The 17,825-nt window shown below is 44.6% G+C and overlaps 3 protein-coding genes across 3 annotated transcripts; 2 read left to right on the top strand and 1 right to left on the bottom strand.

Annotated features, from left to right (window-relative positions):
• Nucleotides 1-857: 857 nt before the first annotated feature.
• Nucleotides 858-3,434, top strand: MALL (mal, T cell differentiation protein like). Its single transcript, XM_014895148.2, has 4 exons — nt 858-1,102; nt 2,112-2,279; nt 2,499-2,627; nt 2,932-3,434. Exons 1-4 carry the CDS (start codon nt 1,001-1,003, stop codon nt 2,992-2,994), a joined length of 462 nt encoding a protein of 153 aa, XP_014750634.1. The 5' UTR covers nt 858-1,000; the 3' UTR covers nt 2,995-3,434.
• ASB3 (ankyrin repeat and SOCS box containing 3) lies at nt 3,366-15,876 on the bottom strand. Its single transcript, XM_014895146.2, has 10 exons — nt 15,647-15,876; nt 10,390-10,600; nt 9,535-9,696; nt 8,624-8,736; nt 8,137-8,272; nt 7,809-7,986; nt 6,334-6,531; nt 5,371-5,622; nt 4,492-4,625; nt 3,366-3,924 (listed from the first exon to the last, which is right to left on the bottom strand). Exons 2-10 carry the CDS (start codon nt 10,592-10,594, stop codon nt 3,704-3,706), a joined length of 1,599 nt encoding a protein of 532 aa, XP_014750632.2. The 5' UTR covers nt 10,595-10,600; nt 15,647-15,876; the 3' UTR covers nt 3,366-3,703.
• Nucleotides 12,641-17,710, top strand: CHAC2 (ChaC glutathione specific gamma-glutamylcyclotransferase 2). Its single transcript, XM_014895147.2, has 3 exons — nt 12,641-12,823; nt 14,649-14,684; nt 15,584-17,710. Exons 1-3 carry the CDS (start codon nt 12,689-12,691, stop codon nt 15,965-15,967), a joined length of 555 nt encoding a protein of 184 aa, XP_014750633.1. The 5' UTR covers nt 12,641-12,688; the 3' UTR covers nt 15,968-17,710.
• The last annotated feature ends 115 nt before the right edge of the window (nt 17,711-17,825 follow it).

The following is a 17,825-nucleotide window of genomic DNA, read 5'->3' as shown; positions in this document are numbered from 1 at the left end:
CCCAGGCCAGGCTCAGTTTTTTCTGGCAAGACTTAAAACAAGATTTTTGAAAGCCTCCACTGCATGGAGCCAAAAACCAGCTCCCACTGGAATATCTGTGAACTGGAGCCTCCAGAAATACCACAGAACACTTCCCCCAGCCTAGGAAGGGCTCAAGCAAGAGGCATGGATTTGATCTTTGCTCTGTGTTGTGCAAGAGCTTGGCACAGAAGCCGAGTTCCTGGGGTATCACCTGTCTCACTTAGCAGATATCTCACTGGGACAGTGTCTTCCTCCTGCTGTAGCCCATTGCCTGAGTTAATTGGGTCATTCTGTCCTCTCTGGGCCACCAGGGCACCAGAATTTCATCCCACCCCTTATCTAGGAGTTCTGGGCCTAGGCAGAATGCAATGGATGAGCCAGGAGGTGCTTCTTGAATCCAAAATGCATGTGCCAGGAGGCAGAAATTCCTGCAGCTCTCCTTTAAACTCTACTGGGCACTTGGGAGCACATTGCCAAACCCTCCTGGTGTGTTTGTAAAATTTACCTGCTCGTTTCTGAAGGTTGGATGTGCCTGGAGGGCGTGGAGGGGTCTGACATGACCACGGAGCAGAAACCTGAACAGAAAGGGGAGGAGGCACCAACAGTGGAAGCAAAAATATTTCAGGGTTGGAAGCGTGCCAAGGACAACTCTTCGCAGGAAACATTTCTGTTCCGGCAAGGTGTAGGAAGATTTTTGCTTTCCCCTCCAGCTAATGACCTCGCATTGGTGCGTGGGGTCGGGGTCCCACCGTCCCATGTCTCTGTCGCATCCAGGCTGGCAGTGGGATGCACAAAAGCCGCCGCAGCCTCTGGCGGTGCCAGGGGTTGGTCAGGTCGGGCCGGGCTGGCGGCACGGTGCCAGCTCGGGCCGGTTCCTGTGCTTACGTCCCGCGGGCGTGTCCCTTAAATCCCGCACGGGAGCGGCGCGGGGCAGGCGGGCGCCAGCGGAGTCCAGCGGAGCGGTGGCAGCGGAGGAGAGATGGCCTCGGTGGGTCCCTCTGCAGCCTCCACGCAGCCCGCCCTGCCCTCCGGACCCGCCGTCTTCAAAACCATCCCCTACGCCTTCATCCTGCCGGAGATCGTGAGTATGCCTCCATCCGCTGCCTCCCGGCACCCGCTCCTGGCTAAAATCCCCCAAAACCATCCTGAAGGCAGCATTGCTGGGAAGGGACATCTTGTCTTTGAGCTTGTGCTGAATGCACAGAGCATTCCTGACGGGGTTTTTAGGGACAGCTTGAGGACTCAGCTCCATCACAGCCTGTGTGAGGGTCACTGGCTGCTGTGGGGCTGAGAAAGGCTGATGAGCTGCCGGCTCGCCCAGGGCAGATGAGCAGCTCTTGTTATCATGTATAAATGGCTTGCAAAATCAAGGGAATTTTGCTCTCTGTATCAAGTCACAGCAGGGGTTGAAGACAATTGGGTGTCTCGTAATGTGTGATTCCATGATTCTTTCAATTGCTTCTGGGTCCAGAGGGCATCCAGTGGGACTGGCCAAGATTAGTAGCTGGTGTACTTTGTCATGGTGCACGGTTCTGGCAACCCCCACACCCCATGCTCCACAGACACAATCCCTGCCTGCTCCCTGCTGCAATCCCAGGGCTTTCACCCGCTGCAGCTGGGATGGCACAGAGCTCATCCTGATAACCTCCAGTGCCTTCTATGCTCATTAAATATTTTGGGTGGATCCAGAGCGAGCGACTTGCTCCAGGCTGGTGCGTGGAGCTGAGAGGAGACTTCCTCGTGCTGGGATTCCAAGCCCCGGAGATTCACGAGTGGGCAGGGCTGGGTTGAGGCAGCCATTCACTTTCCCCAGATAAAAGCACATTTTGTGGCTTCTCCACCGAATCCCTCGGGGTGAGACATTTCCTTGTGTGGAAGGCAGCAGCAAACCCTTCCTTTCTTGTGTGAACACTCATTTCCCATGAGTGTTCAGGGAAAGCGGTGCCAGCTTGCTTGATGTCACGCCGGGATGCTCTGGGAAAGATGCATCAGTTCTGCTGGCTGCTGTGGCCAGCCTGGGAGGGAAGTAGGGAGGAAAAGAGCTTTTCCTCATCCCACGCTCATCAGAGGCGCCTGGTCGTCCCTGGCAGGTCTGCGGGACCTGGGTGTGGATCCTTGTGGCTGCTACCTCGGTCTCCTTGCCGCTGCTGCAGGGATGGGTGATGTACGTGTCCCTCACCTCCTGCCTCATCTCCCTGCTGCTCCTCCTAGTCTACCTCCTTGGCTTCCACAAGAACAGCGAGAACTGGAAAGTGCTGGTAAGGAGGGCATTGAACACGGGGTGTTGGCAGCAGCAGTGTGGGTGCAAGACCACCACGGCTAGTGACCCGCCAGCCCTTTCCTGCTTTTGCCTCGACTGGGAAGTCCAGGAGAACTCTGCTGTGACATCACTGCTTGGGAGGGCTCGGTCCCAGCCCTATCCAGGTGCATGTCCCCCTGTGGGGCACTGACAGAGCGAGTCCTGCCTTGTTTTGCAGGACAGCTTGTACCACGGTGCCACGGCCATTCTGTACATGAGCGCCGCTGTCCTGCAGGCCAACGCCACCATCAACTCTGAGTTCGGCACCAACGCGCCACTCAACTACCAACTCAACTGTGCTGCCTCGGTGAGTGCAGAGCAGCCCGCAGGCTGCAGAGCACACAGCTCCGCCTGGCAGAGGCAGCAGCATGTGCTGAAGCCACAGCAGAGCCACCCACGGTGTGGCACTGGGCAGAGCTGCAGCTCCTCCCCTCTGTGGGTCGTGCAGCTAGTGTCAGCTTCTCAATCCACCCGTTCACTGACAGCCCGATGCTCCTGGATCATGGGAAAAGCTGAGGCTTTGCCTCTCCTTTGAGGCTGGGAGAGCACTGGGAGGAGATGGGGTTTGACTCTGCCAGCTGACCCTTCCTCTTCTTCCTCTCTCCCTGCAGTTCTTTGCCTTCCTCACGACCTTCCTGTACATCCTCCACGCCTTCAGCATCTACTACCAGTGATCCTGGCAGCACCGGATTCACCTTTGCAGGACAAGGGCTCTCCCAGTGTGAAAGACCCTGCTGTCTTCCCAAGGTGTCCCTGCCCCAGCCCTGTGCCCAGGCCACAGGAACAGCAGGTCCTTTTGCACTTCACCACAGGAGGGATTTTGCTGGGACATTTCCTGCCTTGCTTGGGGGCTATGCAAGGGGAGGGACTGGGCACAGGTCCCAAGCCTCCAACTCTGACATTCTGCCAAATATTGACACCAAGAGAAGGGACTAAAAAAAAACCAACTGTTCCTTCAGCAAACAATCTCCTTTCTTATGTAATTTGCCTTTCTCTGGTTCAGCTCCATCCCTCCCCAACACAAATTCATTACAATGACACAAGATTGTGTTCCTTGACTTTCAGATGGTTTCATTTGGTAAATGCTGTATTTGGAATAAAGTGTCAACTGACAGCTTGTGACTACTCTGTAAGCTGTGTTCACTGAACAAGCTCATTTTACTCCCTAAGAGTTAGAAAAGAAACAGAAAATATTCGCTTGCAAAGCTACAACAAATTCTAAACAAGTAAACCATAGAACTCATAGGAAATTTCCTAGATGTAGTATAAACTACAGTCTGAAAAGAATGATTACAACAGACATTTACAGCAGCTCTCCTCCCCTGTCTCCTGCTTCCCATTACAAAACCTGCAGCTGCGGAGTCCGGGCACGGAGCACTGGTGTTACTGGTGTCCCTCAGCATGACTGGAAGGAGCTTCCTGCTCCAGGGAATCCTGCAGGTCTGGGATAGAGCTGGCTCGCAGCACATCCAGGTAGAGCAGGTAGTCCTGCAGGCAGGCTGGCAGCGGCAGGTCCCGCACGGCGCGCTCCGAGCGCAGCCGCTCGCTCCCCAGCAAGGACCGGATCTCCAGGCGGCACAGGTGGGACAGGGGAGGGAGGGAGGCTGGAAAAGGGAACCTCAAGTCAAACACACAGCAGCTCTCACTACACAAATATATTTGCTAATAAAAAAGGAAATAAAGAGAGAAACTCGTCTCAATTTCCCCAAATAACCCCCTTTTTTTTAAAAACTCCAAAAACAGCCTCATTAGCTTAAACCACCCTAAAGGAAGTATTAAATGACATTATCACTTGGACAACTCAGAAATTATTACAGACCCTTTTAAAGAAGAATTTTCTTTGAAAGGAATCATTAACAAAGACACCTAAGTGCAGTTTTTCAGTCACATAACACATGACCTGCTTTTCTGAAGGCTGGACTATCAAAAATTACTGCACAACCAAATGAATCTTTTTGGCTGGTCACATTTGGTTGTCTTTGATTTTTATGGTTTGTATTTAATTACTGTTCAATGCTTACAAAACAGGACAGATTCCTCATTGGAAATACAAATCAAATTAGAAAAATAAAACATAACTAAATCGTATTGTCATCTTCTCCTAAATCTTCCCACCTACAGCCTGGAGGCTGGATACATGGAGACATTATTTTCCTGCCTGTATTCCTTACCAAAATGGCTCTTGGAATTCCAAGTGAACTTCTCCTTGTATTGGGAAAAGTGTTGCTCCACAATTGGAGGAAGTCTGCTCCAATTCATGAACTCCAGGACGAAATTAAGGACGTCCTCACCCATGGAGAAAATCCTGCGTAACAAAGACTCCCCTAAAATACCTTCTAAAAGTATTTGTAGATGACAGAATAAAAGACCAAAAAGCATCACATGTGATACACAAGGACAGTGAGATTCATTCAGTCACTGGGTTGCAGACTTGTAGTGTGTTTACTACAGCTTGCAGAAAATACAAACATTTTGTAACTCTTTAAGTTTAATCCTGAAGTGCCCAATTAAATATAAAACATCACCAAGCCGTTATTTATTATGTGGAAAAACTTCAATAATAATAATAATAAAAAAATCTAACTGGAATTTTTGCCATATTGTGTTAAACAAAACAGTCTCAAACTGCATCCGTTTCCTCTCCTCCCAGACTTGGCCCAGCTTCACTTCCCATTTGTTTCCCATCCCTCCTGACCTATTTCTCCCATTGGAATTTCTTCTTTCCACGGCTCTCTTAAAGTATTACAGGCACAATTCGCAGCTAAATTTGTGGGTTAATTATAGATGTTCAATATAAGTTTGGGAAGCGATGCCTTATTGCTACCCTGGAGGAAAGCAATTCCCAGTCTGGCTTTCTTCCTAAACAAAACTGTTGTACTGCCTCCAGACGTGACTCTGAATGATTTATTTCAGACTTTCCACAACCCCTCCTGTTCCTGATGGTGGCAACTGATTATCAAGGGCCATCCTGTGAAAGCCCTCATTCAGTAGCAGCTTCGCACATCAGCATGGGATGTTTAAGTAAATAGAGACAAGGCTCCCTTGCTTACCAGAACCTGCACATGAAATTCACGGGGTTGAAGCCAGCCAGGAGCAGGCAGGGCAGCCATTCTTTGTATTCCTTCTCCACCATGCTGCTGTAGTGGATGAAGTCTCTTAATTCCTCCCCCGAGGGCAGGGAACAGCCCAGCCTCAGGAAGCGCCGGAACAGAGCAAACTTCTTATGGCACAGGCAGTGTGCCAGGTTAATCCCACGCAGGGTGATCCCATATTTCAGCAGAACATCGATGAACTGATAATACCTGTGAGCAGCAGAAGGAACAGGGCATCCCATGAGCTTTCCCTCAGAAAACACCTAGCACTTTTTACATCTGCCTGCAATAAAGCATTTTAAAATGCTTTTATTAAAATCCTTTTATCGTCACCCACTGCAACAAGGTAATAGGATAAGGACTGAGACTAAGACTGGTGCTGCCTTTTAGGATTAGATGGCACATCACCCCATAGAAGTGGTGACGTGTTACCTGCCTCGTTCACAGAGCAATCACCTGCTCTGCACCCCTTCCTAAATTATTTATTATTATAAAGCATCACCAGGACAGAAAGGGAAAAATGGTGTCCAAGGATTTTTAAAAGCAACTTCCCAGGAGCAGGCCACAAACTAAACTCACTACCAACAAACCTCATTAATTTAAATGGCAGCATCTAGGCCACAAATAAATTTCAATCCACATACAAAGAAATCATCTGTTAAAATCTGAGAGGATTCAAAAGCCGTTTTTGAAGATGTTTCCCTTGGTGCAGCACATGAGTCACATTCCAGGACTCCACATTAATATTCCCAAGGAGGAATATTAATAAGGAGTGTCTGCAAAGGGGAAACACACTAGAATTCTGGAAAAATATTAGATGATAGGCAGCAGATGAGGGAGGAAGGCGGGAAACTACACATTTAAAGTTAATTAAAGCAAACATGATTATGAATAACCTCAAAAGAGGAGAGGTTTGCTTACTGCTTTTGGAAGACCATGCACATGGGGGACCTGCAGTCGAAGTCCAGGCACTCCTGAGCATCTGGGCTGAAGCCCTGTCCGAGCAGCATTTCCAGGCACTCCCTGTCCCCGCCGTACAGCGCCGAGTACACCGGGCTCACTTTGCCCTTGCCCTTGTCACAGACCCGGTCAGTGATTGGAATCAGCAGCTCCAGTATCCTGCAGGTATTTAAAACCACTCTTTTCTGATCTTATGCAATGATTAATCTAAAACACACAGTCATCAGTCATTCTTCCACAGGGTTCTTGCAGATTTTGAAGAAAATTTTTCACTCTTGAATTTGCAGTTTTGTCATTCCATACACAGACCTCTGGCAAACATTGTGCTTTGGGATGGATTTGGGCTGGAAAGAAGTATGTTAAACCAAACCAGGGACAGCTACTTCCTACTACCCAATGATTCTTTTTATAGTAACAGAACACCACTACATTAAATCCCAACCCCAAGGAAGTTCGGAAGCAAACTGGAAATATGAGCTGCAAATGAAATTAATTCTTAGTTCTGTGAAACAGAAAAATCATTCTGTTTACAGCTCACACCCCAGGCCACATTACATTAGTGACAAACACCAGTTCCTTTGCTACTGGAACTTACTGGTGCTGCGTAAGAGTTGCCAGTGATGTATCATCATTTATGTATTTAAGTGCTGTCCATGTGTGAATCATGGAGTTTCCTGAGAGATCCTTCTCCCCAGTAGTCTACTCCCAAAACTTCTTTCCACTCTTGGCTCTCTGCCGTGGAACTGACTTGTATTTCTGAAATTGGACAAAGCTATAAATGTATCTCTGGAAAGATTAAAGAAACGATTTTGAGGCTTTTTCTGGCTGGTCCAGCTAATTCAATATTTGTACGTAATTACTTCTGCTGCTTAATAGAGTATTCTAATTAGCAGCTGTTCAAGTCGTGTATAATACAGTTATTTGTATTTTTAAATGGAAAAGTAATATGGCCACAGAGGGAATTGAGATCTGCTTCAGCACTGTGGAAAACCCTCTAAATTCATTAGGCTATGGATCATACCCAGGTTAGATGCTGAATTAAAAATCATACAATCACAGACTGGTTGGGGTTGGAAGGGACTTTAAAGGTGATCCAGTTTCACTCCCTGCCATGGGTAAGGACATTTCCACTATCCCAGGTTGCTCCAAGCCCCGTCCAACCCAGTCTGGAATACTTAAAGGGATAGGGCAGCCACAGCTTCTCTGGAAAACCTGTGCCAGGGCCTCTCTACCCTCACAGGGAAGGATTTTTCCCTAATATTTCATCTAAACCTACTCCCTGTCAATGTGGAAGAAACCACTAAGAGACATTTTAAATACAAAAACAATCAGAATCTCTGAACTGCAGATCAGTTTGAATTTTTCTCCCTTTTAGGGCTGAACTTCCTCCTTTGAGGATCAGACTTGTGTGCCCAGGACCTTCTGCAACCACCTACTTTGCATGGCCCATCTCAGCTGCTGCATGAATGGGTAACTGCCAGTTATCCTCATTGCAGTAGAGGTTTGGGTCTGCCCCTGCAGCCAGCAGCATCTTCACACAGTACAGGTGTCCCTCCTGTGCAGCAATCAGCAGGGGGGTGGCCCTGTCCTTGGCCTGGCAGTTGACATCTGCACCTGACACAAAACAAAACATCATTTTTCACGGGGTGGCTTCAAACTCAGCAAGTTCAAACCTCTAACATTCGACCTGCAAGAGCAGAGCGAAAACTGCGTTTAGTGGGAGCTGATGGAAGCACAGCAAGGGAAATGAAGGCTGGTGGTTACCGTGGGACAGAAGCAGCTGCAGACTCTCCAGCTGACCATACTGAGCAGCCACAAACAGGGGGGTAATTCCAAAGTCATCCTGACAGTCCTTGCTGGCCCCTTTCTCCAGGAGCATTTGCATTATGTCAGTGGAACCCTGAAATAAATGTTTTTATTCTTAAACCAGCAGGAAAGAGAGGAAATGGCATAACCTGTTTTTCCCTACGTCTTCCAGAAATAATAAAACCCACAATATATTCAATATTCTGAAGATGCACTTAAAATTAATGGTAAAAGAAATTAGGCAAGTTCAAATTGATCACTTTAGCCCATTTATGTGATAAACTCGTTTGTGTGTGTTAGAACCATTAAGCCAACATATTTCTAAGCACAAGCTTATGACTGCTAGGGTAGGTTAGGAAAAAATTACCTGACAAAAATCCAGTAATTATTAAATAAAATTATCCCCCAGAATACACCAAAATTACAGGATGTGCTCATAGGTTACCTGAAAGGAAGCTTGGTGCAAAGAATTCCATCCAGACCAAGAATGAGAACCTTCAACATTTGCTCCATGGTGGAGCAGAAACTTGACAACCTCTGGGTGTCTATTTTCAACAGCTTCCATGGAACAGTAATAATGATAAAAAAAAAAAGAAAAGAAAAATTTTTAAAAATCTTATTGACGAGTTTTAAAAAGAAATAACATAAATATTTGGGGTTTAAAACTCTAAAGCTCTCACTGCCAACTTCCTGAAACAATAATCATAATTCCTTTGAACTTGTCCATTATATTCTTACTTGCCTTTTATTTTTATATTCCCAAAACAGTGTTGGAGGATGGAAATGATGCCAAGATTCCCCCAAACTTGGAAAAGACTTGGAAATAAAGGTAACATGGCACCCATGATGTCTGGGTACAGAGGCAAGTAAATCAATAAATGTATTTAATCAGATGATTTAGACCCTAGGGATTGACTGTAACAGAGGTTTTAAGCAATTAGGTCAAACATAAATCATAGAAAAAATGCTAAAATAATGGACCTTAATTGCCAAACCAGGAATGTCAAAAACAAGTCTTTTTACATAAGAATTAGGGAGGAATTACAAAAATCAAAAAGGCTTTGAAACAGCCTCATACAGACACAATCCTCCACTAATTTTTCTGTGCTTGATGCAGAAAACCAGCTTGCTTTCATAATTTTGTTTGTAAACACTGCCTGAAGCAGATTTACCCACAAACAAAAGGTTATTGCCACACCCACTCCATCTCTGAGTCTAAATCCTGGTATTTAAGGCTACAAAAAGATGCAACGTGGCAGGCAAGGAAGATTTAAACCCTGGTGAGTTTAAACTCGGAGAAACTTGAGTTTTAAGTGGTGAGCTCAAACCGTGGGACTGGAGGGAAGTTTGTGTCACCTAGGAAGAGCGGGGTGGTGGCGGATTCGGTGGTGACGTTGTCGAGGTCAGCCCCAGCTTCCAGGAGAACTCGGAGACATTCCACGGAGCCGTGACGGGCCGAGAGGTGCAGAGCACACAGCCCCTCGAACGTCCTCGAGTGGATGTAGTCCTGAGCTCGAGCTGCAGAGGGGCATTATCAGGGGGGAAAAGGGGTATTTGGCAGTGAATTACAAAATAGAGTCATTTTAAGAAAATAAAGGTTATTTGAGTTACCCCGAGAGGAATGAGGGATTTGTCTTTACAAACAGGCTGTGGGTCTGCTGGTAGATAAGGCTAGCACTGAGAGATAAAAGAAACAATGGGATTGATTCCACTGATTGACGAATGGAAAAAAGATATTTGCCTTTACGAACAAAGTGTAGGTTTGCTGATCGATGAAACTGGATATTGAAAGATGAAAGAAGCAATGGGGAACAGCCATGAATTCTGTAAGAATTAAAAATTAAAAGGGAGGGTTATACATTAGAAGGGAATCTTAGGTATCAGTCATTCTGGGAAATCTGTGCCTCTCAAGTACCTCAGCCAATGGGGAAAGAGAGAGGGAAATGTGGATGGGAAATTAGGATAAAAAGGAGGCTGCGTCTTCCAAAACTTTGAGAGATCCCAGGGGAATGCCCCATGGCCTCTCCCTTTATTCAAATAAAGAAAAAGGACTCCTCTGTCTCCTTTCGGGACACAAACCTCTGGTGTATGTGGATTCATTTTCCTGACACCCCCAAACAATGACAGGATAAATCTATGTAACTCGTATTTTCTATGACAGGGTAATTCAGCAGAGAAAGCCACGCTATTTCCCATGAGGTTTTCCCTTACCTGTGTCAATGAGCAGCTTCAGGCACTCACTGGAATTGTGAGCTGCTGCTTCGTGGATGGGCAGCCACCTCCTGTTATCGGGGACATCGATGCTGTACCCGCGATCAATCAATTCCCTCAGGATTTCGACGTTCCCTTCTCTGGCTGCAAGGCCCACGGCCGAGCACCGGTCGGAATAGGCTTCTGTGAAATCCATCCCTGGCATGGAACTCTGCAGGAGGAGGAAAAGAAAAAAAAAAAAGAGATGTGTGATGGTACAATATAGATACGAGGAGGATTTTATTTGGTTTGGTTTCGTGAAAAACAAGGTTTATTTTTTTAGGAAAATTTTAAGAAGTTTAATAAAAAACAATAGTAGACAAATAACAGCTGGGTTCTTGGTTCTTACTATTCTTAATTTTAAAATATTTTTTAAATTACATTAGTCTGCTGTATATTTATAAGCTATTGTGCACATTTAAACTTTTTTATAAGCTAGTTTACATATTTTAGCAACTGTGTAGCATGGGCACTTTTTGGGCCCGCCTTTTTAGAGCATCCATGTTTTTAGTCTGTTCTTATTATTACTTTTAGTTTGGGCTCTGGTCTACAATTTTTTTAGACAGCAGGTGCTGATAGTTGGCATATTAGTAGCAGGGTTTTTATTATATGTTTACTGGATGTTGTTTTAACTAAACAGGCAGCTTAATTACAAGCATATCTATATATTAGCTATCCCACTACCACGTTTCAGCTTTGTTAACAGCAGAAATAAAAATTATATTGTTTACAGCAAAGATATTTCAACATTATACATATAGTATTTATATTAATATTTGCAAAAAAACCAATTTTATAATATGTATTTATAACAGTTTGTAGGGTTTGATGGTGGTTTGAGAGGGCTAGGGGGAAGTGGTTGCTTGGGGTGGCTTGGGGCAGGTCGTTCACGGATTTTGGGGGATGGTTGTTTTGGAGGTGGGTGTTTGGAAGGTGTTTGGGAATTTAAGGGGGGGTTGAGTTGGAGGATCCGTTGCCTGGAAAGGCTGACCTGGAACAGAGCAAAAGGAATAAACCAGGTATTTAATGAAAGGAGACACCTTGGGCAGTGCAAGAGCCTGGCAGAGGCTACACTCCAATCTAATCCAAGATTAATCTCAGTCACGAGTTTTTACACTTTTATAAAATTTGATTTATCTATATATTGGGGTCAATTATCCAACTACAACCCCAGGCTATAAAGTCTCAGCCCCCTCTCCCTCACTGTTGTTTCTGCTTTTTGAGTACCAGTTGTCCTTGATTCTCTAGCTAAAAATTGAATTGTTTTGTTTAACTACCCTGTGATGAGAATTTACTGCGAAAAACTAAGTTTAATTTTTTAGTAGATTTTAAAAAGTTTAATAAAAGACAATGAGAGACAGTAATCAAAAGGTTACAACGGCTGGATGCTTGGCATCTAGCCAAGGGCAGGTTTAAATTAGAGAAGACTTTGTTAAATGCACTAACTTGCTGTATATTTATAGACCTTTCTGCATAATTCAAAATCACCGCCCCCAGCCTGTAAATCAGCATTTTTACTTTCTTTTTTTCTTGTGGCTCTTTCTTATTGGTGTATTCCTTGATAACAGAGATTAATAATTTTTGTTTTGTTTTGTTTTAGTTTTGGTGTTTGTCACCCGCCTTCATTCAGATAGGATAATCTAAGAATGTGAAGAATTTTTTTATTATTTTTTTTTACCAGTCTCTGAGTTAGTTACACGAACAAAAACTTTTTACATCATTATGTTATAGTCCAAGAAAAATATATTTATCACACTACTATTTTTAAGTTTTGTTAATAGTAAAACTAAAAGATACTATATTCATTTAGCAAAGTTTTCCAACATTATACATACAGCATTCATTTTAATATTTGCGAAGAGCCAATAATATAATATGCACTTATTACTAACACCTAATATGAAGTTTTGGAGTTACACACTAAGCAGCAGAGATTCTGAAAAACAAAAAAGCTAAAACCCAAGGCACCAGAGGGACTGTCGTTTATGGGTTTGCGGGGTGATTCCTTGTGGGCTTCGAGGGCAGGGGCGGCTGTGAGGATTTTGGGGCGAGCTGATTTTCGGGGGGGATGTCTGCAGGACGTGATGCGGGGGCTGGGCGGGCGCTGGGAGGAGATGCTTTGTGGTTTTTGGGAGGTTGGTGAGGCCGGGCCGATGAACGGCTCCCCGGCAGCGCCGCTCCCCGCCACGCTCCGCGGCCGCCCCGGGGCCGCCCCGCGGCTCTGCGCAGGCCCCGCCGGGCCGGGCCGGGCCGGGCCGCCATGTGGGTGTTCGGCTACGGCTCCCTCATCTGGAAGGTGGATTTCCCCTACCAGGAGAAGCTGGTGGGGCGAATCCGCGGCTACAGCCGGCGCTTCTGGCAGGGCAGCACCGACCACCGCGGCGTGCCGGGCAAGGTGAGCCGGGGCCGGGGGGAGCGCGGCCGCCGCGTCGGGCCCGGGCCCTGCCCCTGCCCCGGAGCTGCCCGCAAGGGCTGCGAGAAAGCCGCGAACAACGCCACGACATTCGAACGGGGCTCAGAAATGCCCGCATTTGGCATTTCTAGGGCGTTAAAAAACCCCTCGGTGAGGGACGGGTGTGCACAGGGAATGAGAAAAGCCAGAATCACTAAATAACCCCCCCCCCCCCCCCGCTGTATTTTAACTGAAAAAGGTGAAAATTCATGGATTAGGAAATACCTAAAAGTTCTAAAATTCTTCACAGTTTGGAAAAGGAGAGAAAAACCTCATCGAGAAAAATAAACTGAAATTCCAAGTAAGCATTCCCAATCTCATATGTTTTTAAGCCACGGGGGTAGTTAATGAAAAGGTATAACCTGCGCCCAGGTAAATTCCACTGTAAACCTGCTTGAAAAGAGTAAAAGCATCGAGATTTTTTAAAATAACACCGCTTGCCTTGTGGAAGGCTTCATCCACATGTAAATAACACTCGTTAGAACTTCAAACACCGTGAAATAACTTGCACGGAGCTCAAAGATAACACAGCTTGAGCCACCACTGACACAGGTTAAAGAACAGCGACGAGGAAAAAAACAGTTCTTACAAATATACAGCAAATTACATGTTAGCTGTATTTTAAAAATCTTTCCAGAGGGTTATTCCCAGTAGTACAAAGAGTAATTAATTCCTCTGATCGATAAGTGTTCAGTGATTTGTTTCTTAATGTTTGTTTTGGGTAATCCCAGGCAAGACAAGGACTCAGGAAAGCAATTAACGAAATACCCTGCCCTTCCTTAGGCAAACACAGCCTTCGTGAAGTTCTCCTCAGTACTGCCCTTCATATTAAATCGAATTAGATTTAAATGAAATTCAATCAATTTAGGCTACAGTTACAGGCACTCCTAGCAAGGACAGGAAAGTTGATTTCCACCACAGAATGTCTCTTTAATCCGTAATTCACAAAAATCTTTGTGGCTCACTGCGAGTGCACAAGTCAGAGAACTACCAATGGCTATGGAAAAAAACCATTCCACAAGGAACACCGAAGTTATATTTAATGTATCATGGGAAGAGACTCGTTGCTCCTCAGGAAGTAGGAATCATTTAGTGTTCACGTAGCTTTGTTGCTTTATTTTATCAGTCAGATCTGGAATAAATGGCTCATGCTGGGAGAGAACTTTTGATGTCAATGAACTGATGTGATGCCAAAAGCAGCAATTTTAAACTGTTCAACATAGGGTTTTATGATTTAAAAGCTTTATACAATAAAGTGCAACTATTTTATTTTCAGTATTTACAAACTGGCTTCTTACTTTTTCCTACAAGAATTAACTTGCTGGGGGAAAAAAGCCATTTGCAAGGTATTCTCCCTCCATCCAGTGAGGCTCCAAGAGCTCCTTGAGGATAGTTTTACATCAGTGAAACTCTTAATTAATTATCACTGTTATTGGATTGTCAATTGTCACTGTTTTGAACTGCAGCAGAGTCTGGACAGCATGTCTAAAGCAAGGACATTCATACCCTCCCCCTTTCTGGCTGCCTTTAATTTTTGTGCCACAGGCACTGTCCATCCCAGAATTTAACATTTTGTTTATTTTATCTAGTACACACCAAAAGCTACTCTCTGAAAATACTTACACTGGATCTGGACCTTACTGGAATTGTGCTGGATTAGTTCTCTGAGTGTTTCATTCCTGCCCCTTGTTTTTTTCTGATTTTGGTTTGGTTTTGCTCATGATTTAAAGCTTCTGACTGAATGATAATTTCTTCTTTTAAATTTTAGCCTGGAAGAGTTGTGACCCTGGTTGAAGATGCTGAGGTACAGTACTGTTATACAGAATGTCCTGTTGCATTTCCACTCATTAATTTTTGCTTTTCTACAATTATCTTTAGGGAAAAGTTCTCTCAGTGTTTCCCAGAGTTACACCAATGGTGTAAATCTCGATTGTTTCAGATAATCAATATAAAGTAGTAAGAAGTAGTTTGGGTCTATTATTACCACAGAGATACTTTAAAGTATATTCTGGAATAGTCACTTTGCCTATACAGTTGTGAGATGCAGAATTTGATATAAAGATATATCAAATGTATGTGATTTGATATCAACACTGAATGATAAATGTAATTGCTTTAAGTTCAGCTTCACAAGGTTTAACCAGAATGTGAAGGTATCTCAGCACACCACACCAGTTCAGGTGTGTAACAGGACCCTCAGGTCCTTGCCAAACTGTCACTAAACAAAAGGCTCCTGATCAAAATTCCTTCAAATTCAGCATTATTTAAATCTGTCATTTTCAGACATAAATTTTACGAGGTCAGGGAGAAACTCTGTGTCCTTAGTGGCCTGTAACTGTGGCACATTAGGAATTTATTAAATCATGGCAAATATAAATACATAGATTTGTTCTTGCTGTGTGGGATTAAGGCTTTGGTCGCTACCAAAGGGGCTATTTGCTACTCCAAATGTTAACAAAACAAGAAATTGCTCTGTTAGAAAAACCTCAGCATTAGCAGAAAGAGTTACCAGTTTTCACTGGTAATGTCACAGTTTCACAGTTACCAGTTTTCACTGATAATTGCCTGAATAAAGCAACCATTTTATTTTGGGATTCTTACAAACAACGCAAAAAGCAGCAGGAGGGCAGAAAAGTCAGGTTTTGCACCTGAATGCACCGATTCCCTTTCATCCTTTTAACCAACTCTCCCCGGCCAATTCAGGGCTGCGTGTGGGGCGTCGCCTACAGACTGCCGGCTGGGAAGGAAGGAGAAGTGAAGGCCTACCTGGATTTCCGGGAGAAGGGAGGCTACAGGACCACCACGGTGATCTTCTACCCCAAGGACACGTCGGTGCAGCCCTTCGACGTGCTGCTGTACATCGGCACCTGCGACAACCCCAACTACCTGGGCCCCGCGCCGCTGGAGGACATCGCGCGCCAGATCCTGGGCGCCGCCGGGCCCAGCGGCAGGAACACGGAATATCTCTTTGAGCTGGCCAACTCCGTCAGGAACCTGGTGCCAGAGGATGTGGATGAGCACCTCTTCTCCCTAGAGACGCTGGTCAAGGAGCTCCTGAGCAAGCACCAAAATCTCAACTGTCTATAAAGTAACCCTGACAAGCTGGCTCTGCCTTGGGAGGAGAGGTTTTGTTGGGGGTGTGACTATGGGAGGAATGCTCCTCTGATTAATACTGAGTATCTTAATTAATGCTGCATTCAGAATTAGGAGTTGGTTAACTTAAAGCAAAACTGCCAAAATCATTTCTTTCAGGAGGCCAGAGAAAAACAAGCAAGGAAAGCGCTCTGGGTTTGAATTTGGTTTCTTAGCTCTTCATCCAAAGACTACGCCTCAAGACAACCACTAAACTTCTCTTTATGTTTTATTATTATTATTATTTCGGGTTTAAAAGAAATCTTTAGAATATTTTTGAGGTCAAAATCAGCATGGAGAGACAAGTTCCACAGATTTAAGTGATAGTTTGCTCTGATTCCAGACCACAAGGCAGGAATTTTAAGTGGTTGGCCTAAATTGTGTAATAGAACATTTATATCAACATTCAACTCCTCTGAAATGAAGTTATGCCACTGAATTAGTCATCTCACCCTTTATATGTTCATTTATCCTTAAAATGCAGAGGATAAACCATTTTATTGTAAAGGAAGTCATTCCTTCCCTTGGCTGCTGATGTCAAGCCCTGAAAACCAAAGCTCTGGGCACCCTGATTCAAACACGTCATAAGCTATCAGTGCCTCGTTTTAATTTTTAATCCTAATATAAAGAATATCCCCAAAATATTAAAATTAACTAAGAGCATGACTTGAAGTCACAACACAGCAAGAAATAGAAACTCTCATCTCTGTTACTTCAGGTGCTGTTGTGGTCTCATCTCTTCAAAAATCCCAGCTCCAAGGATAGATTTGAGTTTCAGGGATTCACCACCCTTTTTCCAGCAACCCAAGGGATGTGTATGGACAAAAGCCCCTTTTTCCAGTAACCTTAGGGGTGTGTATGGACATCCCAAGTGGGTTGGGAACCCCCAGTTTAGACTGGTAGGATTCCTGATGCACTCCCATCAGCACATGGAGCATCCGTCCCAACATAGAATTGTCTCGCTCCTCAAAACTTTTATTTTTATTAACTTCTAACCGAGTATATTTTTATATTTTAATATCAGAGGTCCTGCTTTTCCCATCCAGGGAATGTATAAGTGTTTAGTAGCAGCCTGGAAGCCTGGATTCTGCGTCAGTAATTGCAAAAAAAGTGTGGTTTTCCCCTAAAAAGTTTGACCCTTTGTGTTCTTTACATCTTCCTGGTTTATATTTGTAAAGGTAAAATTGTGCAATGGCACTCTCTGCTTTCTTGAAAATTCTTTTTAGATGTAAAAGTTCTTTCCTCAAAGACTTACCCAAGTTTCTTAAAACAGGGCAGGAGATGCTTGTGCTCAGTAATGATGCAGAACCATCAGGGCTGATTCCCTCTTTAAAATGCTAATTATTTAAATACTGTGATTCTGTGTAGCTCCACATTCTCTAACTTTAATTGTCTCCAAGGCTCTGTTGGTTCACTTGCTTCCCAGATCCATAAACCATTGCAGTAATACACGTTCCTCTGTGTGTGTGTACGACTTCAGGTGCAATAAAAATGCATTACAGTGACTTACGGGGCTGGAAATTTCCAGAAACGTTGTGTTTAAAGTGTATCTGTGTGAGGATGGACACCAAGTCCATATGTGTTCATTGTGCCTCACTGTAAAACTGATGTTGGGGCTGAGAATGATAAACAACACACAGTGCTGCTGCAAACTGTGGCACTTTAGGAATTAATTAAAGCACGGAAAATATAAATATACACATTTGTTCTTGCTGTGTGGGATTAAAGCCACTGTTCTGCCTCCAGCTCTGGTCACTATCAAAAACCTCCCAGATGTTTTGCCTCAAAAATTTTAGGCCATTTAGGCTTACTT

Source organism: Sturnus vulgaris, chromosome 3 (assembly GCF_052056855.1).
Source record: "Sturnus vulgaris isolate bStuVul1 chromosome 3, bStuVul1.hap1, whole genome shotgun sequence".
Taxonomy (NCBI): domain Eukaryota; kingdom Metazoa; phylum Chordata; class Aves; order Passeriformes; family Sturnidae; genus Sturnus; species Sturnus vulgaris.
The sequence above is the reverse complement of the archived record's forward strand: the minus strand, read 5'-3'. Positions and strand labels throughout refer to the sequence as shown.